The sequence below is a fragment of the Lampetra planeri genome, chromosome 36 (genome assembly GCF_965212315.1).
Source record: "Lampetra planeri chromosome 36, kcLamPlan1.2.h2, whole genome shotgun sequence".
Lineage (NCBI taxonomy): Eukaryota > Metazoa > Chordata > Hyperoartia > Petromyzontiformes > Petromyzontidae > Lampetra > Lampetra planeri.
In genome coordinates, this window is record NC_136142.1 from 5,408,801 (window position 1) to 5,430,876 (window position 22,076).

General features: G+C 42.4%; 1 protein-coding gene across 1 annotated transcript; it reads left to right on the forward strand.

The window, feature by feature from the left end:
- The first annotated feature begins 1,559 nt into the window (after nt 1-1,559).
- Nucleotides 1,560-20,394, forward strand: SLC30A6 (solute carrier family 30 member 6). Its single transcript, XM_078611399.1, has 16 exons — nt 1,560-1,771; nt 3,449-3,492; nt 4,298-4,384; nt 5,705-5,789; nt 6,839-6,881; nt 7,208-7,273; nt 8,204-8,284; nt 9,603-9,638; nt 10,650-10,744; nt 11,064-11,112; nt 12,439-12,558; nt 13,350-13,452; nt 13,606-13,653; nt 15,559-15,627; nt 16,876-16,990; nt 17,180-20,394. The coding sequence occupies exons 1-16, from the start codon at nt 1,600-1,602 to the stop codon at nt 17,602-17,604; spliced, it is 1,638 nt and encodes a 545-aa protein (XP_078467525.1). The 5' UTR covers nt 1,560-1,599; the 3' UTR covers nt 17,605-20,394.
- Nucleotides 20,395-22,076: the final 1,682 nt, after the last annotated feature.

Consider the following 22,076-nt stretch of genomic DNA (forward strand, 5'->3'; position numbering starts at 1 on the left):
TACAAACGAAGTTGCTGGTTGCGAGTGTGTATGTACACGTCATATTCTTTAAGTAAAATTGAGATCTAATTTGAGGGATGTTCAAGAACGAACTTGATAACCCACACATGTTTTGTAGATACATCTCACTGGCTTTGTTGGAACACTTGTGACCTGCTTTTAATATTTTTTTGTTTCATCATCTCCCTACAAATGACCGTACAATAAACTTAACACTCCCCTTTTTGAGCCACCGAATTCATCTACTCTCAACAAAAGCTTGCTGCTTTTTGGACAAAGTGGAATGTGTGGGTTATAAAGTGTTTTGTTTTATTTTCCCCAGCATTCTAAGAATAGAAAAAATTTGCATCTGCCAAGACCTGTCTTAATATCTGAATGTCTCACGTTGTGCATTACACTGGTTATTTTAATTCTGAATACGGTTTTTAATGTGTTGTGTTTTCCATCGATCGTGATAGAACTGTAATTGTACAATAGACATAATGTGTACGCCTAGCTAGCTCTTAATGTCGACTTGTTTTTAATAAAGGATATTCAAAAAGATTAACTTGATTAAGTGATCTCTTTGTGTGTGTGTACAATTTCATGTTTCGTGATGATCAGAGATTCCCATAGTGAAGAAGAATGTAGCACAGCTGACATTAAAATATACGCTGTATTGTAGTACAAGTCATCATATGTCTAATCGTTACGGGTTATATGAGCCATGATGAATCAATGTGAACTACTTTTTGCGTTTAGTTTGCTGCCCTATCCCCGCACCTCCGATCAGCACAGTCGTCTACGTACGGTGCGAAAGAAGTTAAACATAAAATGTGTGGTCTTAAGAATTTGAATTTATACAATGCTTTAATACCACAACTCAAACTGCCCTACGAAATCTAATTATTAATTATGTTTACTGGCCAGCACCTCCAATTAGCACGGTTGGCTAATAATAATTACTGGCCAAGACAAATTAGAAAATCTATTTAAAGTATATTAAGTAATACACTATTTAATTGCATGCCTATTCAGGTTATCATGTTGATTAACTGTGACTAATCCAACCGCTAATTTATACTGCATATTTTCTGATTACCATAATCCATTGTAATTTATATGACTACATTCACGACACATCTATATTTACGAGATATAACCCCAAAAAATGAATATTGGTCGCAAAAAGCCTACGTGTTAAACATATTATCGACCCTGGCAGTATGATGAGCTGAGTCAACCCTCAGCCAGGATTTGTACAATTGCGACTACCACTGTGCCACCAAGGGGTGCTACTGAGCCCCCTTTTACTCCACAGTACAGGGTGCTTCAAAAAATGTGAACAATTTGCAGAAATACTGCGAGAAATGTGTTATTGCATGTGTTGACAATGATGGCGAACAAGTGGAGACTCTTTTACTTTTTGAAGCTATTAACATACATTTGTTATCACGTTACAGTTCGTTCTTTTTTGCACTAAAACGATAGTCCCATATGAGTGTTTAAAAAAAAATTAAGCACCCTGTATTTGTACAATGTCCCTGCACGGTGTCCATGCCGCAGCCTTTGCAGCTCCGGTGTTGAAATCGCCGCGGCCCCTAAGGCGAACCCCTCAACATGGCTGCCTCCACGTCCGCGCAGGCCCCGGGAGGAGACTGCTACTACCCGCGAAAGCTGGGGCCCAAACCCGACGTGGTGCCCACCGAGGTGACGGAGAGGAAGATCTCCGCCTTTGCCACCTACAGACCCGACATGGTGTCCGTGGACGTGGCGCGCCTGAACTCGGCAGGTGCGGCTGTGTCCCTGGAAAGGGAGCGCTGGGCCCGAGCGAAGCCTCGCTCTTGTCTGGCAGCGCTGCCGGGGAGGGCGGCGTTCAAGCGGCAGGGGTCGTAACGCGTTGTGGGTGGTCAAGGGGGTAGCGTACGAGAGAAATGACGCCGGATTTAATAAAAACTTATATTTTTATGTGCGCTGTAACGCTCCGTAGAGTGTCGTTTTATTTCAGGTTTCTTTCATTTTGGAGTGTCATACTTTCTCAGTGTACAGTATTCCTGCACGATATACAGAGTCGCGTCACGAGTCGTGATCATCAGCCTTGATCAATCCACTGCTGGATTGATTATGGCTGTGTCATCTCTCGCAATCAAATTAATCCACGAGCGCATACACGCGAACCGATTGGATCGCTCTACCCCCCTCGACGTTCACTCGGACGCGCTTTCATCCTTTGGCTGCCACTCCGGCATTATTCTTGACCATCAGCCGTCATCCCCTTCTTTCCGCGGTGTGTCCTTGCGCAAAGTCCACTTATGAGTATCGGTCCTCTGCCACGTACACGATCATTATCACACGGCACTCGCGATCCCATCGCGCACAGCGTCAATATGCCATAGCGTTGCGTTTTAAAATGATCGTATATGCTGACATTGCTCTACAACAGGGGTGGACAAACAGACATTTTTTTTTCGAATTCATTAAAAAAAACTCAATGTTACAAGAGCCGCAATGCACGTTAATACGAGACGGTTCTGAATAAATAACGTCATGAAATATTCCTCAAGGAGCCGCATACGACTCTGGAGCCGTAGGTTGCCGACCCGTGTTCATGGTTAACTGGACTTCCATGGTAAACTTGCTTCTATGGTAAACTAGATTTCCATGGTGAACCGGAATTCCATGGTGAACTTGCTTCTATGGTAAACTAGACTTCCATGGTGAACTGGACTTCCATGGTAAACTGGACTTCCATGGTGAACTGGACTTCCACGGTGAACTGGACTTCCACGGTCAGGGGACGGCAACCAAAATAAAAAAGAGCCATTTTTTTGGGAAATTTCAAGAACCGCACTGTAGTCCGACCCTTTCTCTACTACATACACGATCAAATAATATAAGAAAAATATATGTACAGCTCTTTGTCAATCCACTACTCGATGAATCCCTCCCCATGATGTATCTGTCATGGGGGTTATTGGTCAGTGTGAGTTGGTGTCGGGGTTGGCTGAAACTGGTTCAAATTCTACTCGCCACTACGGTACGGACGGCACCACCGCTCCCACAATCAAAGTACATTTATCCAGACGTGGTGGCACGCTCCTGTTATATAGCACTTTGGAGATGAGCCTTAGTGGATCGCATAGATTGCTGAAACTTCCCAATCTCAATTAGGCTGGGCTGTGAATTGGCCATGAGGTTGCAGTACACCAATTGGGTTTGTTAAACTTTACAAACATTTGAGTGTTATCCTCTGGTATGTGGTGGGATTTCTCTTAGTACAATAGTTTCATGCCATATACAAACTGCTTTAATTGTTCACTTTGTGCCCCCATGGAGATGCGCAGTAGAGGGAAGGTAAATGAGCTGTGCTTAGGCGACGTCGACCCATGTTGCTTATACAACATTAATTATAAGTGTACCTGGAATGGAATGTATATTAATTTGGGCTTTTTTGTGTATGTTTCCACAGAACCTGTTCATAAGACACTACACCTAGGAAATCAATATGTGTCTGTAAGTAATTTAGTCATGTTTACATTGCACACACTTAATTGTTTAATATGGAATATTGTAAATAACAATCTGTGAATTGGAAATCCAATTCATTCAGAGCCTTCACACACCAAATAATGATAATTTATTAACCTAACTCTTGGCTTTCATCCCAGCGTACATGGATTTATATATGATGCACATAAGTACACGTGTGTGTGTGTAAATATACAGCCCTTGAGTAAATCCACTGCAAGATGAGGGCTTTCCCACCTTTCGATTTAAAGCTTTCGTGACTGCAGGGATTCATCTTCTTGGTTCTTTCGGTAAAGTCACGTAGAAGGGAAGTAATAAAATAATAAAAATAAAACATGTTTTATTTTTAATAAAAAAAAATGTTTTATTTTTATTATTTTATTACTTCCCTTCTACGTGACTTTACCGAAAGAACCAAGAAGACTTTCCCACCTTGTTTAGGTCAATGTGTTTTTTTACTGTACTTCACTTTGATGGTCAGCACGGGTTGGTGAAGAAGAGGGCCCAGTTCTGGTTCAGATATCACTTGCCACTGATGTTGGCTATGGCCAAGAATCACATTCAGTTTGCTTGGTCCATTAACCGCTACACAACCACTCTGCCCCAGTCTAGGCTTACCACTGTGTACTTTGAAATAGATGCACTCAGCAGGTTAAGGTTTTTGCTATCTTTGGCTATTGTTCAAGCGTATGTACACACCTTTGTAAGTGCGATTATAGATGTTGTGAATATACCTTTGACCCTTGTGTGTGTGTAGTGCCTGACACTTTGACTCTCATATCCACCCTAGGGAACAATCCACCCTTTCCGGAAGTCACAGCGGTCTCTGCTCAGCAGACTAATACAGGAATCAACACTGGTGGCTTCAGACAGACGGGTAATTGTATTTGTAATAAATCATTAACTGTGCTATTCATCAAATGTGTCACAATATTCTCATTCGGTGATGTAGTGCACTAAGACTTGAACATTAGCTTAAATATCATTATCGTCTCTTCAAGGATGATAAAATGGGTACACTTGATAAGGTTAACATTTAATAATAAATGCTCTTTATATCCCTTGAAAGCTTAATTGAGCCTCAAGACAGAAGCATCCCACATTGGGATGTTTTGGCCAGCTCTTTATATGGGAGGAATCAGAGTTTGAGAGAAACACAATGTCTCTGGGGAGTAATACTCAAATCTCTGCACAGATACATGACATCGAATGTTGTACTGTCATCTGTTGGCTGCCTCTCAAGCCAAACCTCCACCTCTTTTATTCTTTGGAAGTCTCCCATCCTAGTACTAAGCTCGTTCGTCAACAATGTAGTGTTCTATTATGAAGGCTCTAAACAAGTATATAATTTGCTTTCATGGAATAAACACGTTTACTACCAATAAAATTAATAACGTCACCCAGTGCTCTTCTGCACGTCCACACAAAGCTAAGTACCAGCATTACATTTTGTTTTCAGGGAAGCAGGAAAGTCGGTAGGATTGTTGAGCATTTGCCAATGCCATTGTTAGCCTTAGCTTGCGATGCAATTTATTGTGATGTTGAAACTGGAAATAACAAAAATACCGCTTCACTTGTCCTTTTAAAATACAGCCGTTTAATGTCATGTTACGAACATTACTCTGAGCGGTAGAGCAGGTGGGAAAGTGCTGCCCCCTATTGTGTAAAATAGAGGTCACTTGAAGTGGGCCATTCTCTAAAAGGAAAAAATTAACCCGTAAAAACAAAGTTTTTCACTATAAATCCTTTATATGCGTGGCATCGGTTTTATTTTATTATTCATTTCTGTTTTTCTTGAGTAAGAGTTTCATTTTTATCACATTGGTATTTTAAATAAAATATGGAAAAATTTTTTTCCTAAAAAGTGGAAAATGTAGGAAAAATTTTTCACGAAAATAAATTGTCACGCACAACGAGTCTGTGTGCAAAATGTCAGCTCGATTGGATCACGGGAAGTGGGTTAAAAAACGATCGAAATATTTGCACGGTCGTAAGCGCGCAAGCAAGTGAACTTAATATAAAGGATTTAAAAAGTTGTACTGCTCTGCGAGAAATCCAAAGGGATTTTTTGTTTCATGACATGACTTTGATAGCACAATGAGGATAACGTTCACAAAAAGAGTAAAAGATATACAAATAGTTAGTTTGGTTTGATTGCTGCCATTGCAATTACCTTGTGTTGCTTTGTAAATTTCAGTCAAGAAAGATCTTTGTGTTTGGAGTCCTCAATGTTGTTTGCACAGCCCTGCTCATCACGTGGTGCAGCTCTACAAACAGCATGGGTGGGTGCTGACTACTACACGGCTTATATTTTGTTATATTGCATGTACTTATACCTCAAAAGGGCAAGTTCTGGAATGAGGCTGATATGAAAAACATTTAAAACATGATTCATGTACATTCTTGAGCTTTATTTTTGACTCATTCTTCAACCTACATCCGTAACAAAATGTTATGATAAAATTAGTACTTTCGATAATAGCCTATAAACAATATGTTTTATCGTCAATAATTATTGGGTAACCTTATTTACTGTTAATGGCATACCTTTACGAGTATACAGTAAAACCTTGGATTGCGAGTAACTTGGTCTGCGAGTGTTTTGCAAGACGAGCAAAACATTTAAATAAATATTAATTTGATAAACGAGCGAGGTCTTGCAATACGAGTAGTATGTGTATACGCTTTGTCTGCCGAGCGTCACGTGATCACAACTGATACACGAGTGCTTGGTATTACAAACACGTTTCCGGAACGAATTATGCTCGCAATCCAAGGTTTTACTGTAACTGCATCGAGCCATCGATGAATATTGATTTTTCAGTTTACAATACATGCTTCGAATCATGCGAATAAGACTTGATCTTTTCAACTCGGGTGTAATGAGATCAGTTGTCCACTGCAGCCACCAGAGGAACTCGAGTGCACTGCAATGTTAAAATCTTGCAACTTGAACGTTGGGCCATGGCATCGGCACATAAATGCATCTTCCTGCGAGTAGATTAACAACTTTACAGCAGGTGGCACGCTATGGAAATGTCCTTTAAGGTTAGCGAGTGGCTGCAGGAATCACATTGTTGGCTTCGAAAACTTGCTCTTTTGAGCCCACTGATCGCAATTTTTTCCAACCACCCCAAATTTAGTTTTTGTAATACGAAAGGTTGGTTTCATTGAAAACCAGATAACGTGGCTTGTCTACTACTTTTTGAAATTTAAGCATCAGATGTTTACAATTACAGGTCGTAGTAGCAAATAAAAAATGAAAATTGCACAATATATTGATGCTGTACTGTAGTTATATGCATCTCAATGTTTTTGCTTCTTGTTTCAGCCTTAACAGCATATACCTACCTCACCATATTCGATCTGTTTAGGTACGTACCGCTGTTGTTGCTTCAGTGTATGAACACACGATGAACACATTTGAATGTAAAATGACCCACTGATGTTGTAAATGTTGAGGTGTTTTAACCACAGAATGCAAAGCAAAAAAACACCGTTCACTCACAAAAGATGACTCATTGATCCTTTTATGTAATAATATGGGAAATGTATTTTATACGGTCATGTGAGGGGTTGCAACATGTATACCAAGTACATCAATCTGGGTCTTTTGAGACCCAGAGCTGCTTCCTAAGGTTGAGACGCAGGTGTTTTTTTATTTTATTTTGATGAGACTAATTGTGTCGTTGCTTTTCAGTTTGCTGACCTGCTTAATAAGCCTATGGATCACATTGAAGAGACCCACAGCTACGTACTCATTTGGGTACGTTTCAATTTCACGGGATTTTACATTTCAATTCAAGGGCGAATAACATGTCGAGATATCGCGAGACATGACACATGCCTGCGGTGATTTACCAGTGGCCTACTGGAATTAGGGTTTGAGTTTTTTCAGGACCAAGGTTAAAATGTATGCCATTGTATCACTCAATATATAGTCGACTACCAACTAATATCAGACTTAATGTTATGGAAGTGAGTAATAAACAATAACACCACACGTGTAGATATATGGTGACATAATGAGCCCGAGTGAAGGAAGATTTAATGAAAATTAGGAATTGACAAAAGTCGACTGGTCAATGTTTAGAGCGCAACTGAGTAAAGATATGGATTCTCTGCATCACAAAAGCAGCCGATTGCAGGAGAATCGGATGGATTCATAGTTTAACTTGTGGCCAGATTATTTTACTTGAGTTTCCCAGTTGATTATTTTTTTTAAGTGTTAATATATCTCTATTAAACACGTTCCTTCAGAGTGGGCAGGTAGGAACTTGGTTGGACAGCGCATTCGTGCGATCCGTGTCACGCGGCGCAAGCTGTGTGGGGCGGCGCGTCACGTGGTGCTGAAATACAAATCGAGGGCATGGCTATGCACGACAGACAGACAAATAATCCCTAGTGGGCAGTGTAGAACTGTTGTTCCTACCTGTATTAGGAGCACTGCTTACCAACCGCGCTATTTCAATTCCCATCATTATTCAGCCACTGATTTAGTGTGCTTGACATATTATCTTCTCAAATTGAGTTTGATCGTCTTAAAAGTCCGTGCTTTTTTATATGATTGCGTCGGTATTCTCACTTATTCAGCAAGTGTCTGCCATGTGATATAGGGTTCCGTTATTTGTCTCCTTGGGAATTTGCCTTGTCCATGAAACCCTGAGGTTTTTGTTTATTTTTTTTTATCACAAAGGTACGACCGCTTTGAGGTGCTGGCCGTCTTTGCATCTACGGTGCTGGCCCAGCTGGGAGCACTCTTCATTCTCAAGGAGAGGTGAGTGACAACCTGAGACAATGAGACTTTTGCAAATGGGAGGGCTGAGAGCTGGCCGGTGACTCAAGAGCCAGAGCACAGAGCCAGCACCGCTGAGATCCTGGCTTCGAATCTGGTTTTCAGTCGCCCACAGAACACATTCCTGCGGAGGGAGCTGGTAGGAACGTTGGGTTGATCGGTCAATGGCCAGGGTCAACGGCGGCGTGGTGTATTCCGCAAATATGCCCGACTGTGAGGGCGGGCACAAGCCGGCTTGAGTAGGTTAAACGTTGGGTTTTATAAGGGCACCACGGGGTGACCAGCCCCTCCCCACCCAGCCCCCACCCAGCCCCACCCTCCCCACCCAGCCCCACCCTCCCCACCCAGCCCCTCCCCACCCTTCCCTCCCCACCCAGCCCCTCCCTCCCCACCCAGCCCCTCCCTGCACGATGGATAGACGGACACAATATTCCCCTGTGGGCTGGTGTAACCAGGAGGTTCCTACCAGTATAATGTGGTTTCTTAGGTATGACGAGTTGATAATTTCAAGCCAATGCCGTCTCGTTTGGTTCTCTGAGAAAAAAATATGTGAGGTTAGATTACCATTCAAAGAACATCAACACGGCACATGGGACTATGCAGTGCCCTTTGCAGGACTCTTGAAGAGCAGTTCTGTAATGTCAACTTCCACAGACCAAAATGCAGAATACTCACCTTATTAGGCAGCCAAAGTCTGCCGCTTGTTTTTGCCTCCTACCAAACAAAATGGAACCCTGATTTCTTAATAACAGATGTATTCAATACAGTCCATGCAAAAGTATACGTAGGCAGACTATCCAGGTTGCGCATTAACCATGCTCATTCACGCCTTTTACAAATATGCTGCTTCTATTATTGACTGCTCCTCACTCGTCGAGGGTCAGCGACTCAGTGGCCATAAACATGTCGGCAAGTACATCGATAACTTTAAGAAGCGATAATTACAGAGGACACATGCTACATCTTCACTTCCCTGTTATGCGTAAGTGCGGTTGTTATAGCCTAACTTACATATGCATTGCATTACCCGTGTTTTATTTTATCAGGGGCAAATCTTCATATTTCCTCCCCCCCCCACCACCCATTACCCTGCATATGTGAGAGTTCACTGCAATGAAAATGTATTCGCCATGATGATTACCTAATCGATTTAGTTATTGATCAACAATCAATGAGCTTGATTAATTGATGCGTGATTATTCACTGGTTACAACTGTGAGTCGCATTATAACGTTACGTTTTGATGTAATATTTATTCGGTTTTGTTTTAACGTATTGCCTCGTCTAATTCCACTTTCAGTTTGGAGCGCTTGCTTGAGCCCCCTGAGGTTCACACGTAAGTTTATTATTATTTTTGTAAATGGCTTTTAATATTACTGCCTCTTTTATTTTTAATTAATGAATGTCTTTATGCGTAAGCAGATGAGAGCATATTGAAGCCGCATGACATCGTCTAAGGGTTAAAATTTGTTGCCCTTCAAATCCTGAGTACAATACATTTTTTATTGCATGTTTTATATCTCGCAAATGATGTTAGCTTTGGCCAAGAATCAAATTCAGGTTGGAGGATGCATAGCTTAGTGCACAACATACTAAGCAATAGCCTAGGATTGAAATCTAAATGTTTTTATTATGATTTTTTATGTTCTTTGTAATTGCTTTATGTGACCCCTGCAACCACTATAGGCACTGCAATTTCCACAATGGCAAAAAATTATCCCTTGAATCAATGATTAATTACTATTTTTAATTACGTGTTGGTGCACAAGCCATTTAAAATGCCTATTCCTCTTAGATAATAAGTATAAAATATGTACGTATATAGAGTTGACAGTTTGACCTATGCCACCACCCATAAAATGTATGCAGGGAATAACCATATTATGTATTTGTGTCAAATGGGTCTGACATAATTTGCAAGAGTAGACCATTGTGTGACAAGTTTAAAATTTGAAATTTACCCATGTCCAGAAGTTCATGTTTTTCTAAACTGAATGATATAAAGGCAGGCCTCTGTTGAGTAAGACAGGCTGAATCTTGACAGAGTGTCATGCGGTTAATAAAGGGCTTTTTAAAGCTCTCAGATGTATTTTTTGGTTATGATGTTTGAAGTTTTGCTCCATGTTCTGGGAGTTTTTTCTGTAACCAACTATTCAGTTGGCCATCACTTCGAACCACATGCGGTACAACCGTAAAACTCATCGCAGAGCTGTACGGCACAACTGCACCCCCCGATTAGCACGGTTGGCTACGTACGGTGCGAAAGAAGTTCAGCATACATACAACCACAGGAGGAGCTTCTACTGATGTCCTCTGTTACTCTGCACTGTGCTCTTGTTCATGGTAGGGGAAGACTTCTCCTGGGGACCCTGGTCGCCTTGTTCTTCCACCTCCTGACCATGCTGGTGGTCCCCAACAAGCCCTTCACACACGTCTCTGAGGGTACAGTTTTCTCATTGCTGGCACGTGGGAGGGGACTGAAGTATGCGGAGAGAACCCATGTATACGAGGCAGTGCTGACTTAAAGCTCTGCTCAGGTAGATTTAAATTATAATTTTTTTTGTACTGGCATAATTCTGGACACCGCACTACGCTGCCATTTTTGTGGTCACATTGTGCCTCATTGCCTGCAGAATTGCATTGCGATGGATGTAAACATGGAATATAGAGCACCTACATGATTGATACAAAATATACACTTTGTATTGGGGTAGGACAAAGGTTTTGTTCCACTGTTAATTTGCGTTATTTTCTTTTTCAGCTGCGTCAACGAGTTGGCTGCAAGAGCATGTGGCTGACCTCAGCAGGAGGTGAGGTGGCCGGTCCCTTTTGAGTTTTAATACCCTACCTCGCGATGGCATAGTCAAGGAGCATAAACCATCACGCAAACTCCGGTCATCTTCTCAGCAGCTTTTGGATAGCCATCGAACACAGACGATCACTGCATTGCGTGCTTTCAGGTGCGCTTCTGCGGCCGTCTGGAATGCTCTTCCTTCCAATATTCGGAATCCACTGGAGCTATGCACTTTTAAAATCATCTAGATTAACAAACTCAGTCATTTAGAACTGCTTTTTGTCTTTCGTTTGTTCTTCTCCCGCATCTTTATCATGGTTGGCTACGTACGGTGCAAAGAAGTTCAGCATACATACATACATACAAACGCCTATAGGAGGTGGACTTTATCACAATAACTTCATACTTATTTGTCTTTGCTGTAGTCATAAAGCATACAATGCTGTCCACATGTGAACCAATTTTACCTCCTTTGGGAGCTCAAAGCTCCAATTCCATTAACTTCGGTGTATGCATAATAATATTGAAGCAAGGCAAACGCATATAATACTGTACAACACTCATCGTAATTAATTTTAATTAGAACTGGACATTGTGCATCATTAGGCATTCATGAATCATTTGGATTAAATTTTCACGTGCATGTAATCAACACTTGTCTCATTTACGCAAATCCTGTGCAGTGGTTGCGCATGCTGTTGTGCAGTGCATTTGTGGATTTTGTTTAAACTTTATAGGCTTATGTGGTTAAGCACAATTATTAAGCCCTCATGTTAATATAAATAAATGTCCTAAGTTAAGCAGGGTATTTGTTTGGAGGTCACATGATGACGTAGTGTTATGAAAGCACATACAAAATTAACTCATCTCTTGCCCTCCCCCCTTCGTGACTTAATGCCATTTTACAATGTGGGATCACAATTCAGGTGAATAATCGGTTGTTTCCTGCGTCGTTTGTACCATCTGGTTGAATCTTACGTCTCATTTGTTCTATGTCATATATTCTGTCTCATTAGTTCCATTAACCAAAATGTCAAATGTGTATATCATATGCATAGGTGGTAAATAAACAACTCTTACACAGTTTCATGCATCTGTCGTAAACATAATTGATTCTAATGAACGAATGAAATCATCATTACTTGCCTAGTTTTCTGAATAATGATATTTCTTATACAATATGATATCCGTTAATGAATTAACGAATCAATACATGACCTACATTACTGGATAATGCTAAATCTATCTGATAAAAACAAGCCGTTCTTATGAAGGCTGGAGGCATGATTGTATTGCGATGTGTAGAGATGCAATAACGGAGGCTCGTGTTGCTTTTTTGCAGCCTGTGCGGCGTGGTGCCTGGCCTCAGCAGCTTCCTGCTCCCACGGATGAACCCATTTGTACTTATCGACCTGGCGGGCTCCCTGGCCCTCTCCATCACCTACATGCTCATCGAAATCAAGTACGTACGATGCCGGCGAGCCTCTGCTACATGCCTCACCGTTGTTACTCGTCTAATCGGGTTATCCACAACCGCATGTAACAGCTGTTTTGTCAATGCACTGCTGGATGAGTGCCTCCTTCCACACATTGTGGGTCGTGGGGGTTATTTGACTGTCAGCATGCTGGTTAATGTGGGTTGGTGAACGTGGGGAGCGGAGTTGTCCTTGCTGACTACTATCTATCTATCCTGTCCTCTGCTGCCTACAATGTAGGTTACGCAGCAGCCTGCATCACCTGTTTTATGCATGGTGTTCGCCTATCCAAGCACTAGCCAGGCAGCTCAACCTGCTTAGCTACGGGGATTTGTATGAGATCCTGGGTGATTTGTTCATAGGCAGAATGTCAGCTTGCGGGAATTAAGTTGGCTGGATAAACCACAGGCTGTCACAATTGCTACTGAACCAATTTTGATTTAATATTTAGATTCCTACGCAAGACCATTAATTTCTGCATGGAATTACAAACATGATTTGCCTTGTGCAAAGTGACCGTTAAGAATTATGTGATATTATTCATGTGAGGAGGCCACTGTGTTCCCAGGATGAATACCCAACAGAGATAGGAGGGGCCTCCCATTAAGTGCAAGATGCCAAGATTGTGTTCCTATAGTTGAAAGCACACAAAGGAGAGTGAAATTAGCGGGTAGATGTGGATTGAGTCCGTAGGTCTACTAACCTCTTTATTTCTTTGCACACACAAGCTGTAACACAAGGTCATTAAGCCAATCTCTGGTTGTCTGCTCTTCTCTAGTAACTATTATGCTGTGGACACCATGTCTGCCGTGGTCATCGCGATGATGACATTTGGTACCATGTACCCCATGAGCCTCTACAGTGGGAAGGTGCTGCTCCAGGTAAATGCTGTCAGTTTCACAGAAAAGCCTCTTGGCCACACCTCCCTGCTCTGTCAGCCTGCAGCTTTACCATCGTTTGCAATGAGCAAACATCATTCTTGTGTGATGCGTCTCACACGATGAAAACATAATCCTCTTTGCTTTGCTTTCCAGACGACACCGTCCCACGTCATAGGACAGTTGGACAAACTTCTTCGGGAGGTGAAGAGTGCATTGTTGCAGAGCACCCAGATCACTGTGTCAAAGCCATTTGATTGATTTCTGTTTGGATTAGGTCTTGCCAGTTGCACGAGATATTTTTGGTTTTGAGCCGGATGTGCTTGGAAATAATGAAGCACAATTAATTCCGTTCAGTGTCCTTAATTTAACAAATAAAAAATGAATTATGTATGTTGCAGGCAAGACCTGGCAAACTACACGCAATTAGATATTAGTTCCCCAGAATACAGTTTCATGTAGGTTTGCACATTTGGAATGCTTAGCAACGGTCATAGGAATTGGTTATACTGGTAGGAACCTACTGGTTTCACCAGCCCACAGGGGATTATTGTGTCCATCCGACTGTCGTGCATCCAAAAATGGGAGGGGTGGGGCTGGGTGGAGAGGGGCTGGGTGGGGAGGGTGGGGGTGGGAGGGATGGGGCTGGGTGGGGAGGGGAGGGGCTGGTCACCCCGTGGTGCCCTTATAAAACTCAACGTTTAACCTACTCACGCCGGCTTGTGCCCGCCCTCAGTCGGGCATATTTGCGGAATACACCACGCCGCCGTTGACCCTGGCCATTGACCAAGCAACCTAACGTTCCTACCAGCTCCCTCCGCAGGAATGTGTTCTTCCCATGTGAACGCTGCGTGTGTACAACAGGAAACCAGTCTGTAATTGAGCCACCAACAAAACTACTGACAGCATAGTTTAGTGTTGGTTTGTATTTGGCAACCCAGTAATCACTTCATGTGAAATGTTTACAAAGTACATGCAAGGTAGACAGCCCAGAGGTGGGTTTTCTCACCACTCTGCCAGTTTATGTTGATTCAATAGTTTTCACTTTCACAGCCGCCCAGTCATAGCTTCTGTTTACCGTTAAACATATTTTGACAGCATTCACTAGGGCAGGGGTCGGCAACCAAAATAACAAGAAGAGCCATTTCTTTCCAATTCGGTACAAAATTCAGTATTTCAAGAGCCGCAATGCATCTGAGTACATACTGTACATACGTACATATCGTCAAGAAGCAGCCCGTAAAGAGCCGCATGCGGCTCCGGAGCCGTAGGTTGCCGACCCCTGCACTAGGGTATGCTCAATGTCCTCATGCCATTGCCTGTAATAGAGAATGAAAAAGTTGCCTACAAATACATGATAAGTATGAATATCTTTGCCTTAATCGTCTATGGTAAAACAGGTCTCCTTTTCAAGAGAGACAATGCCTTGATCGTTGTTTATTAAATGAAGTACATTGGATTTATACTTTTTAATACGTGGGTAGAGCGGTGGCACAGTGATTAGCACACTGTGTTATGAACCTGGTTACCTGAGCGTGATTCCAGTCATGGCTGACATCAGTGGCGAGTGATATCTGAACGGGTCCTCCCTCCACCCACCCCAACCTTTACTAGCCTGCACTGACCAGTGTGCTGAAGTATGGCCATTACGCTCTAATCTTAGGGGATGGTACTCATCATTTTGTATTCTGAGCTGTACATACATCCAAGGGTCTCTAAGTGAAGGACTGTCTTTCATTTCGATTTAAAGCTTTCGTGACTGCAGGGATTCATCTTCTTGGTTCTTTCGGTAAAGTCACGTAGTAGGGAAGTAATAAAATAATAAAAATAAAACATAATAAAATAATTCTCACGACGTTTCGGCCACAACGCAAGCAGCCGTCCTCAGGTGAGGACGGCTGCTATTATTTTATTACTTCCCTTCTACGTGACTTTACCGAAAGAACCAAGAAGACTATTTCAGGCGAGTACAGCTTATGAGTTAACTGTCCCCGTGCTAATCAGAAGCGGCGATGTGCATACCAAATCCTTCTGTGTACCTTCCACTCGTCTGACTGCTTGGTTTTTGTTGTGCGTGCCATTCGACAACATGTGCTTTATATGTGCCAGGCTTCGACCCTTGATGGAGTGCTGGAGTTCCGCAACGAGCACTTCTGGACGGTATCATTTGGCTCCCTGGTGAGCGCATGTTTTAGTTTAACTTTGTTGAGTATGACGTAGAACCGTGCTAATTGTGTTGTGCGGTCACGTACGTTCTACTGTCCACCGCTCAAGTTACATGTACAGGGAGAGGTGTATGCCTAAAATTGCATACGTACGTGTACAGCCCACGTTCTGGATTTGAAGCTTTCGTGGCTGCAAGAATTCATACTCCTAGGTTTTTCGGTAAAGTCACGTAGGTAAAAAATAATAATAAAATAATAATAAATCACGACGTTTCGGAGGCAACACAAGTCTCCGACTTAAGGTGGGACCACCAAATTTACTGTATGCAGTAAATTTTGCTGTGACGGTCCCACCTGAAGACGGAGACTTGTGTTGCCTCCGAAACGTCGTGATTTATTATTTTATTTTATTATTATTTTTTGCCTACGTGACTTTACCGAAAAACCTAAGAGTATACAGCCCACGTGTCAATCCACTACTGGAAGAGGGCCTCCCCACACCTTGCGGGCTGGGAGAAATTTGACCATACTTCACCACTGTGGTCAGTGTGGTTTGGTGAACTTGGGGGGGGGGGGGAGTGCGGAACAGCACGAGAGTGTGCTGCACTGCCCTCTAGTGTCCACAACGCCTCTTGCCACCTGTCTTTTGCACCTGGTCATCTCCCTACCCACGCACTCGCCAGACTCAATCCTATGCATAGCATCTGGGATCCCATAGGATGGGGTGCATTCTGGTTGATTTGATCGTAGGTGCTTAAAATTTAGATGAAAAAATTAAACGCGAGGATCAGAAAAATAAGTGGGATTGGACAGAACACAATCTTGTAGGAGGGTTGATGGCCGACGGACGATACTGGTAACAGAGTTGCAGTCAGGGGAGGGATCTTGCTTGGCAGATAACCACCATGGAGATGGAGTGATGAAAGTTAATGTGTGGGAGCGAAATTAATCGTGCCATCTTGGTTCCATGTCAGGTGAGATGACTTGGGAATGCCTTCATCGTGGTATAATGTTTGTATGTATGTTGAACTTCTTTTGCACCATACGTAGCCAACCGTGCTAATCGGAGGTGTGAACATTTATCATGGACTGCACATTATTATAAAAAAATGCACGTTCTCTTTGTGTCATAAATTATCAATAACAAGCGCTATGTAATAGTGACGATATACTACGTCCTGAACACCGCTCAAAAGCAGTGTTGCTCGTAATACGTCCTGAAGGACACTGTTCATGTGGAACTGTCCGTTTTGTTTCCAAGGCTGGATCAATGCACGTGCGCGTGCGACGCGATGCCAATGAACAGCTGGTGCTGGCCCACGTGACCAGCCGGCTCTCCACTCTCGTCTCACATCTTACCGTACAGATTTTCAAAGGCAAGTTCTCTGTCAGGCGATCAATATAAATAAAAACATTGAATGTATAAGATGTATTGCTGGGAGGGTGAATAATACATTTGTAATGATATACCGCACTTCATTAATGATATCATTCGTACGGCAATGTTTACCATAACGAAATACAATTGTGTAACGTGTGTTGTTTGGATCGGTCTGTGCGCGCAGACGACTGGAGCAGGGCAAGTGTGTCCACAACCTCCCTGGCCCCAAGCGTCCTGCACAACGTCGTGCCGCCCCTGACCCATACCCCTCACCAGCCTCATGGCCACCACCATCACGGCTCCCACAACCCCCTCACCTCCACCCCGTCCAAGTCCACCAGCCCGGCGCCAGAGTTCTCCTTTGGCACACCCGGGCGCAGCGTGCAGCCCATCGTGCCGCCCCCGGCAGTCACGCGGCCCGGCACTCGGGCCTATGCCCCTCCCGCTGCACACTACCCAGACTCCGCAGGCCTCTACAGGGCCTTTGGGAACTCCTCCAGGCCGTTTGGCCCAATGCTTGGCACCACCGGCTTGCCTTTAGGGGGCAGGTACCCAGCCAACTCTGTACTCCATGGGCAATCGTCTTCTAATGTACCATCGAGTTCATAGCAGTGACAAAACTAATGGACATTTTTCGATTTAAAGCTTTCGTGACTGCAGGGATTCATCTTCTTGGTTCTTTCGTTAAAGTAAAATTAATAAAAGTAAATTAATAAAAGTAAAATAAAAATAAAGTACAAATCACAACCGTCACAGCACGATAGCTGTGACGGTTCCACCTGAAGACGGAAGCTTGTGTTGCCTCCGATACGTGATTTTTATTTTATTTTTATTTTACTTTTATTAATTTTGTTTTTTTACCTACGTGACTTTACCGAAAAAAACCTAAGAATATGAATCCTTGCAGTCACGAAAGCTTCAAATCTAGAATTAATGGACATTGCTATGTCCGAGCAGCTAAGCAGTTTTACTATTTTCTGTTTCGTTTGTCCTTTTATTTTACGTGGCCACAATCGTGTTGCAGCTTTAAACACATCTAAGACGATCTGAATCTTAATGGGCTTTGCTGTGTCTATACCCCGGTCTTAACGAGCTGGCTGTTATTACTGGTCTAACAGCACTGTGGGTGTGTTAGCGACAGCTGAACACTCGATTCATTGTTCTTTAGTTCATTATCTCTGAGCCCTTGAAGCTTCATTACATATTTTTTGTGAGAGAGACCTGGGTGCCTACTGGAATCAAACCGTTAATGTCATGCAGACTGGCTCAGGTGTTCTAAATTGACCGCTTAGCTTTCCAGCCACCTAATATCACACAGTTATAAACAGTAAAACCTATTTAAAGCTCTCATAATTTAAGCATGTGATTATGCCTTAATAATAAAAAATTTATTTTTTGGGATTTATACAATTGCTAAGTATAATATATATTTTTAAAAATGTCTAACCATTATAATATTAACAGCCCTTTACCAACCCACGGCTGGATGAAGATTTCCATTGTCCTATTAATCAGGGGGTTGTTTGACCATGTCTCACCAAGCTGGTCAGTGCAGGTTGGTTGAATGGATTTTGAGGGATGATTTAGGATTGATTCAGATAACACACGCCAATGTTAACCATGGCCGGAAATCGAACTTGGATAGCCTGGTTCAAGAAGCCATGCACGAATCTCTCCACCACCGTTCCCACCCAAGCTCCATAAAACACTTTGTAATTTATTTTCCTTATCGTTAAGTCGAGTTTCCAGGATAGCAGTGTTTTCCAAACTTTCATGTCAGAAATTGAAAATGTAACAATTATACAATACCATTGGGAATTGGTGTATAAATGCAACCACACCTTCAACTTATACAATTGCCTATCTTGCATGTGACTTGGAAAAACAAACGGACACTATTATCTGTGCAATAAAAAAAACATTTTTAGTTTTTTCAGGCGACATGCTAGAATTCAATACATTTATGGCCGATGTCGCATATATCAGAGCACAGGTTGACATCTGTACTTATGGGTCCCAGGTCTGAGGATTTAAGTAATCGTGGGTTTGTGGCATAGATGGGCCACATAACCTGTGTGGACAACTGAATTTTCACACGAGTTCTCTTTTGTAATCTGACACTAAGCTTCGAGAGACCCACGTTTTTTCAATATTAATATAGGCACAGTTAAGAAGATGTATATTCAGTGTTATTGTACACAGATAACAGAGTGAAGTGTCTCAACATCCCACATCAATGCAATATTCATCTTGTGTGTTAGTTGTGTATATTTTGGTCCTGTCTAAAGTGCCTCTGTTTGGTGAGCTTGGGGCGTTGTTCTACAATGATGTTCTTAAGGCCAGTGGCGGATGTTCCCCATTCCTATGGTGGGATGACCATGAACGATTTGTTACAAAGTGGTACTTCATTTGTCCACCCTGGCCATAACAGTTGCTCAGTCAATTGAAAACTTGGATTTGAACTCTCAACAGTTTTATGGCGAGTTGAGCACTTTCACAATGACACAGAGTCAGTGTGTTGTAATAGCGAACAAGAAATATATTTTATAAAGTGTTTGGTCTCCCACTTGGCTATCTCAGTATTTGATCAAATATGGTGTTAGACTGTATTGCCCACTGAACATTTAATCCGGATGTAAGTTACGATTAAAACTGGTGCTGTAAAAAAAAAAATCCAATTTAAACAATCCACAAAAGTGGCCTGAAACATGGCCTCTTTTTTATGTTGAATTAAAATTTAAGCCACATTCTAAATGGTACGTTGTGTTATGTTGCTAAGACTTGGGGCCCAATGCATTTTTGAAGTTTTGAAATGCATTAAAATGATCACATTTAAGGAGGATTTTTTTGCAGACCAAGCAGATTATTCAACACATTGTGACCAGTCATGAGAATTCATTTGGTGTAAATACTGTTGCTTCTCTTCTCATGGTATAACAGTAAATGGATCCCTGTTGCCTATGTGTATAGCCCATGTATTTAAATAAGCAATGTTTGTAAAAAAAAAATTACTTCACTGCAGTAACTTTAGCAAGATGGTAGTTTTGGTAATTGTGGAGTGTAATGAGCATTGCGGAAAATTCCGCTTAATTGTACATTTAAAAAATATATCCTTGTGCTTTATTTGCCATGCAGTGGTTGCTAATGAACAGCAAGACAATTTTGAGCGGTGCTTTCAATTTACGTAAATCCAGGCAATGTTGGCCTCATTCACATTTTGTACGAAGAAAGAAAAAAAACATCCGTGTAATGTAAACCTTGATTTTTATGCCAAGTTTAATATGACGAGCTGTCAAGCATTTAATACAATACATAATTTTTACAGTATGGTGTTTGTTGAAAATATATACGGTCATTGTTTGCCGAAATTGTTCTGTGCCCATTAAACGATGCAACTTATCTCGGTACTCCTGGAAGTGAGTGGTTGATTGTAGCGTGTGTGTGATAAGTTATGTGTATTGCACAGGTTGCTACCATGGTGTAATGTTACTGGTAGGAACCTGGTTACACCAGCCCACAGGGAATTATTGTGTCCGTCCGTCGTGCATCCAAAAATGGGAGGGATGGGGCTGGGTGGAGAGGGTGGGACTGGGTGGGGAGGGTGGGGCTGGGTGGGGGTGGGAGGGGCTGGTCACCCCGTGGTGCCCTTATAAAACTCAACGTTTAACCTACTCACGCCGGCTTGTGCCCGCCCTCACAGTCGGGCATATTTACGGAATACACCACGCCGCCGTTGACCCTGCCCATTGACCGAGCAACCCAACGTTCCTACCAGCTCCCTCCACAGGAATGTGTTCTCTTACTTTCGGATGCTACCATGGTGTAATGTTTAAGCACCAGCTCGATATCCTGGCATGGCAGTATCACTGGACAGTGCTTATTTCTGTGCAGACTTTGAATCTAACAAACTTTGGACAAAGGTTAATGTGCAAAAGTGGTGTGCTTCAGAGTTACATACCCTGGGGAATACCCAGTAAACATGAAATGGGCCAATGCTGGTCCAACGATTCCAAATGCAGTATATGCCAAAGTTGACCTAATTTTGGATGTTTGCTTAGTAGTGCTGAGTTGATATATCTAAAATGTGCCCTGTCCATATTAAATTTGTATGGGTGGCAAACCCTAAGTTGGCAGTCCTGAGCTACTGATGTGCATCCTTTGTTATGGCTTAGGCCAATGTCAATCACTTCCCAATAATTGAAACAAATTTTGTATCAACCTTGTTAAGTTGGATGGGCTGAGTCTTCTTCCTAAGTTGTCTTATGGTTGTTGTTGTTGTTTGACTTGCATCCCACTGGGATTTTTGCACACAGCGTTGGTGTACAGTGTTTTTTTCTGCAATATTTTGCGGTCTTTTCTTGGATTTTCTGTTTGCACTTAGTCACATATTCACTTTAAGATGTTTTTTGTTCATGTTTTTGTTTTTTGTTTGTTGCGGTTGCACCCGATTCAAGAGCCGAATGGCTCACAGGGCTATACCTAATAAATGAACTTGAACTTCCTCTGGCCAGGATTTGAGGCCTGAGCCGCATTGCAATACATTCAGAGCAGAAGGGTTGAAAAGTCAGCCTGTTGGATGTTTCGGTTCCACGGCAGAGTTAACGACCAACTAAACATTTTCTTGATTTGACCTCATGGCCACTTAGAGGACAGAAGTGGTCTGGGCGAGTCTCCCACGATAACCCTCGTGCCTAGTTATTCACTGATAAAACATCAGCCAAGCCCGTGACTATCGTGCCATTCATCACTCAATCTTTGTAAGCTGTGCACGTAAATTATGGGATGCATACCTGTCAACCCATACGGTTTACCCGTATTCTTGTACAGGGAAATTGAGTTTTCAGGTCCATACGGCATACAGCCGTTTCAATACGGGCAAAAAATAATAGTTGTGTTTCTCCCTTGTGATGGGACTTTGCAGGATGAATTTTGAGAATTATAAGGCCACGGGGTGATCAATAGGGTCTGAGTTGGCTTAATAAGGGAGGCACTGATGAGGGGTTGACAGCTATGGGATGTGAGTGCTGTTAAACTATATGGGGATGGGAAGCAGTAATCGCGTCCAGTTGAATATTATCCAT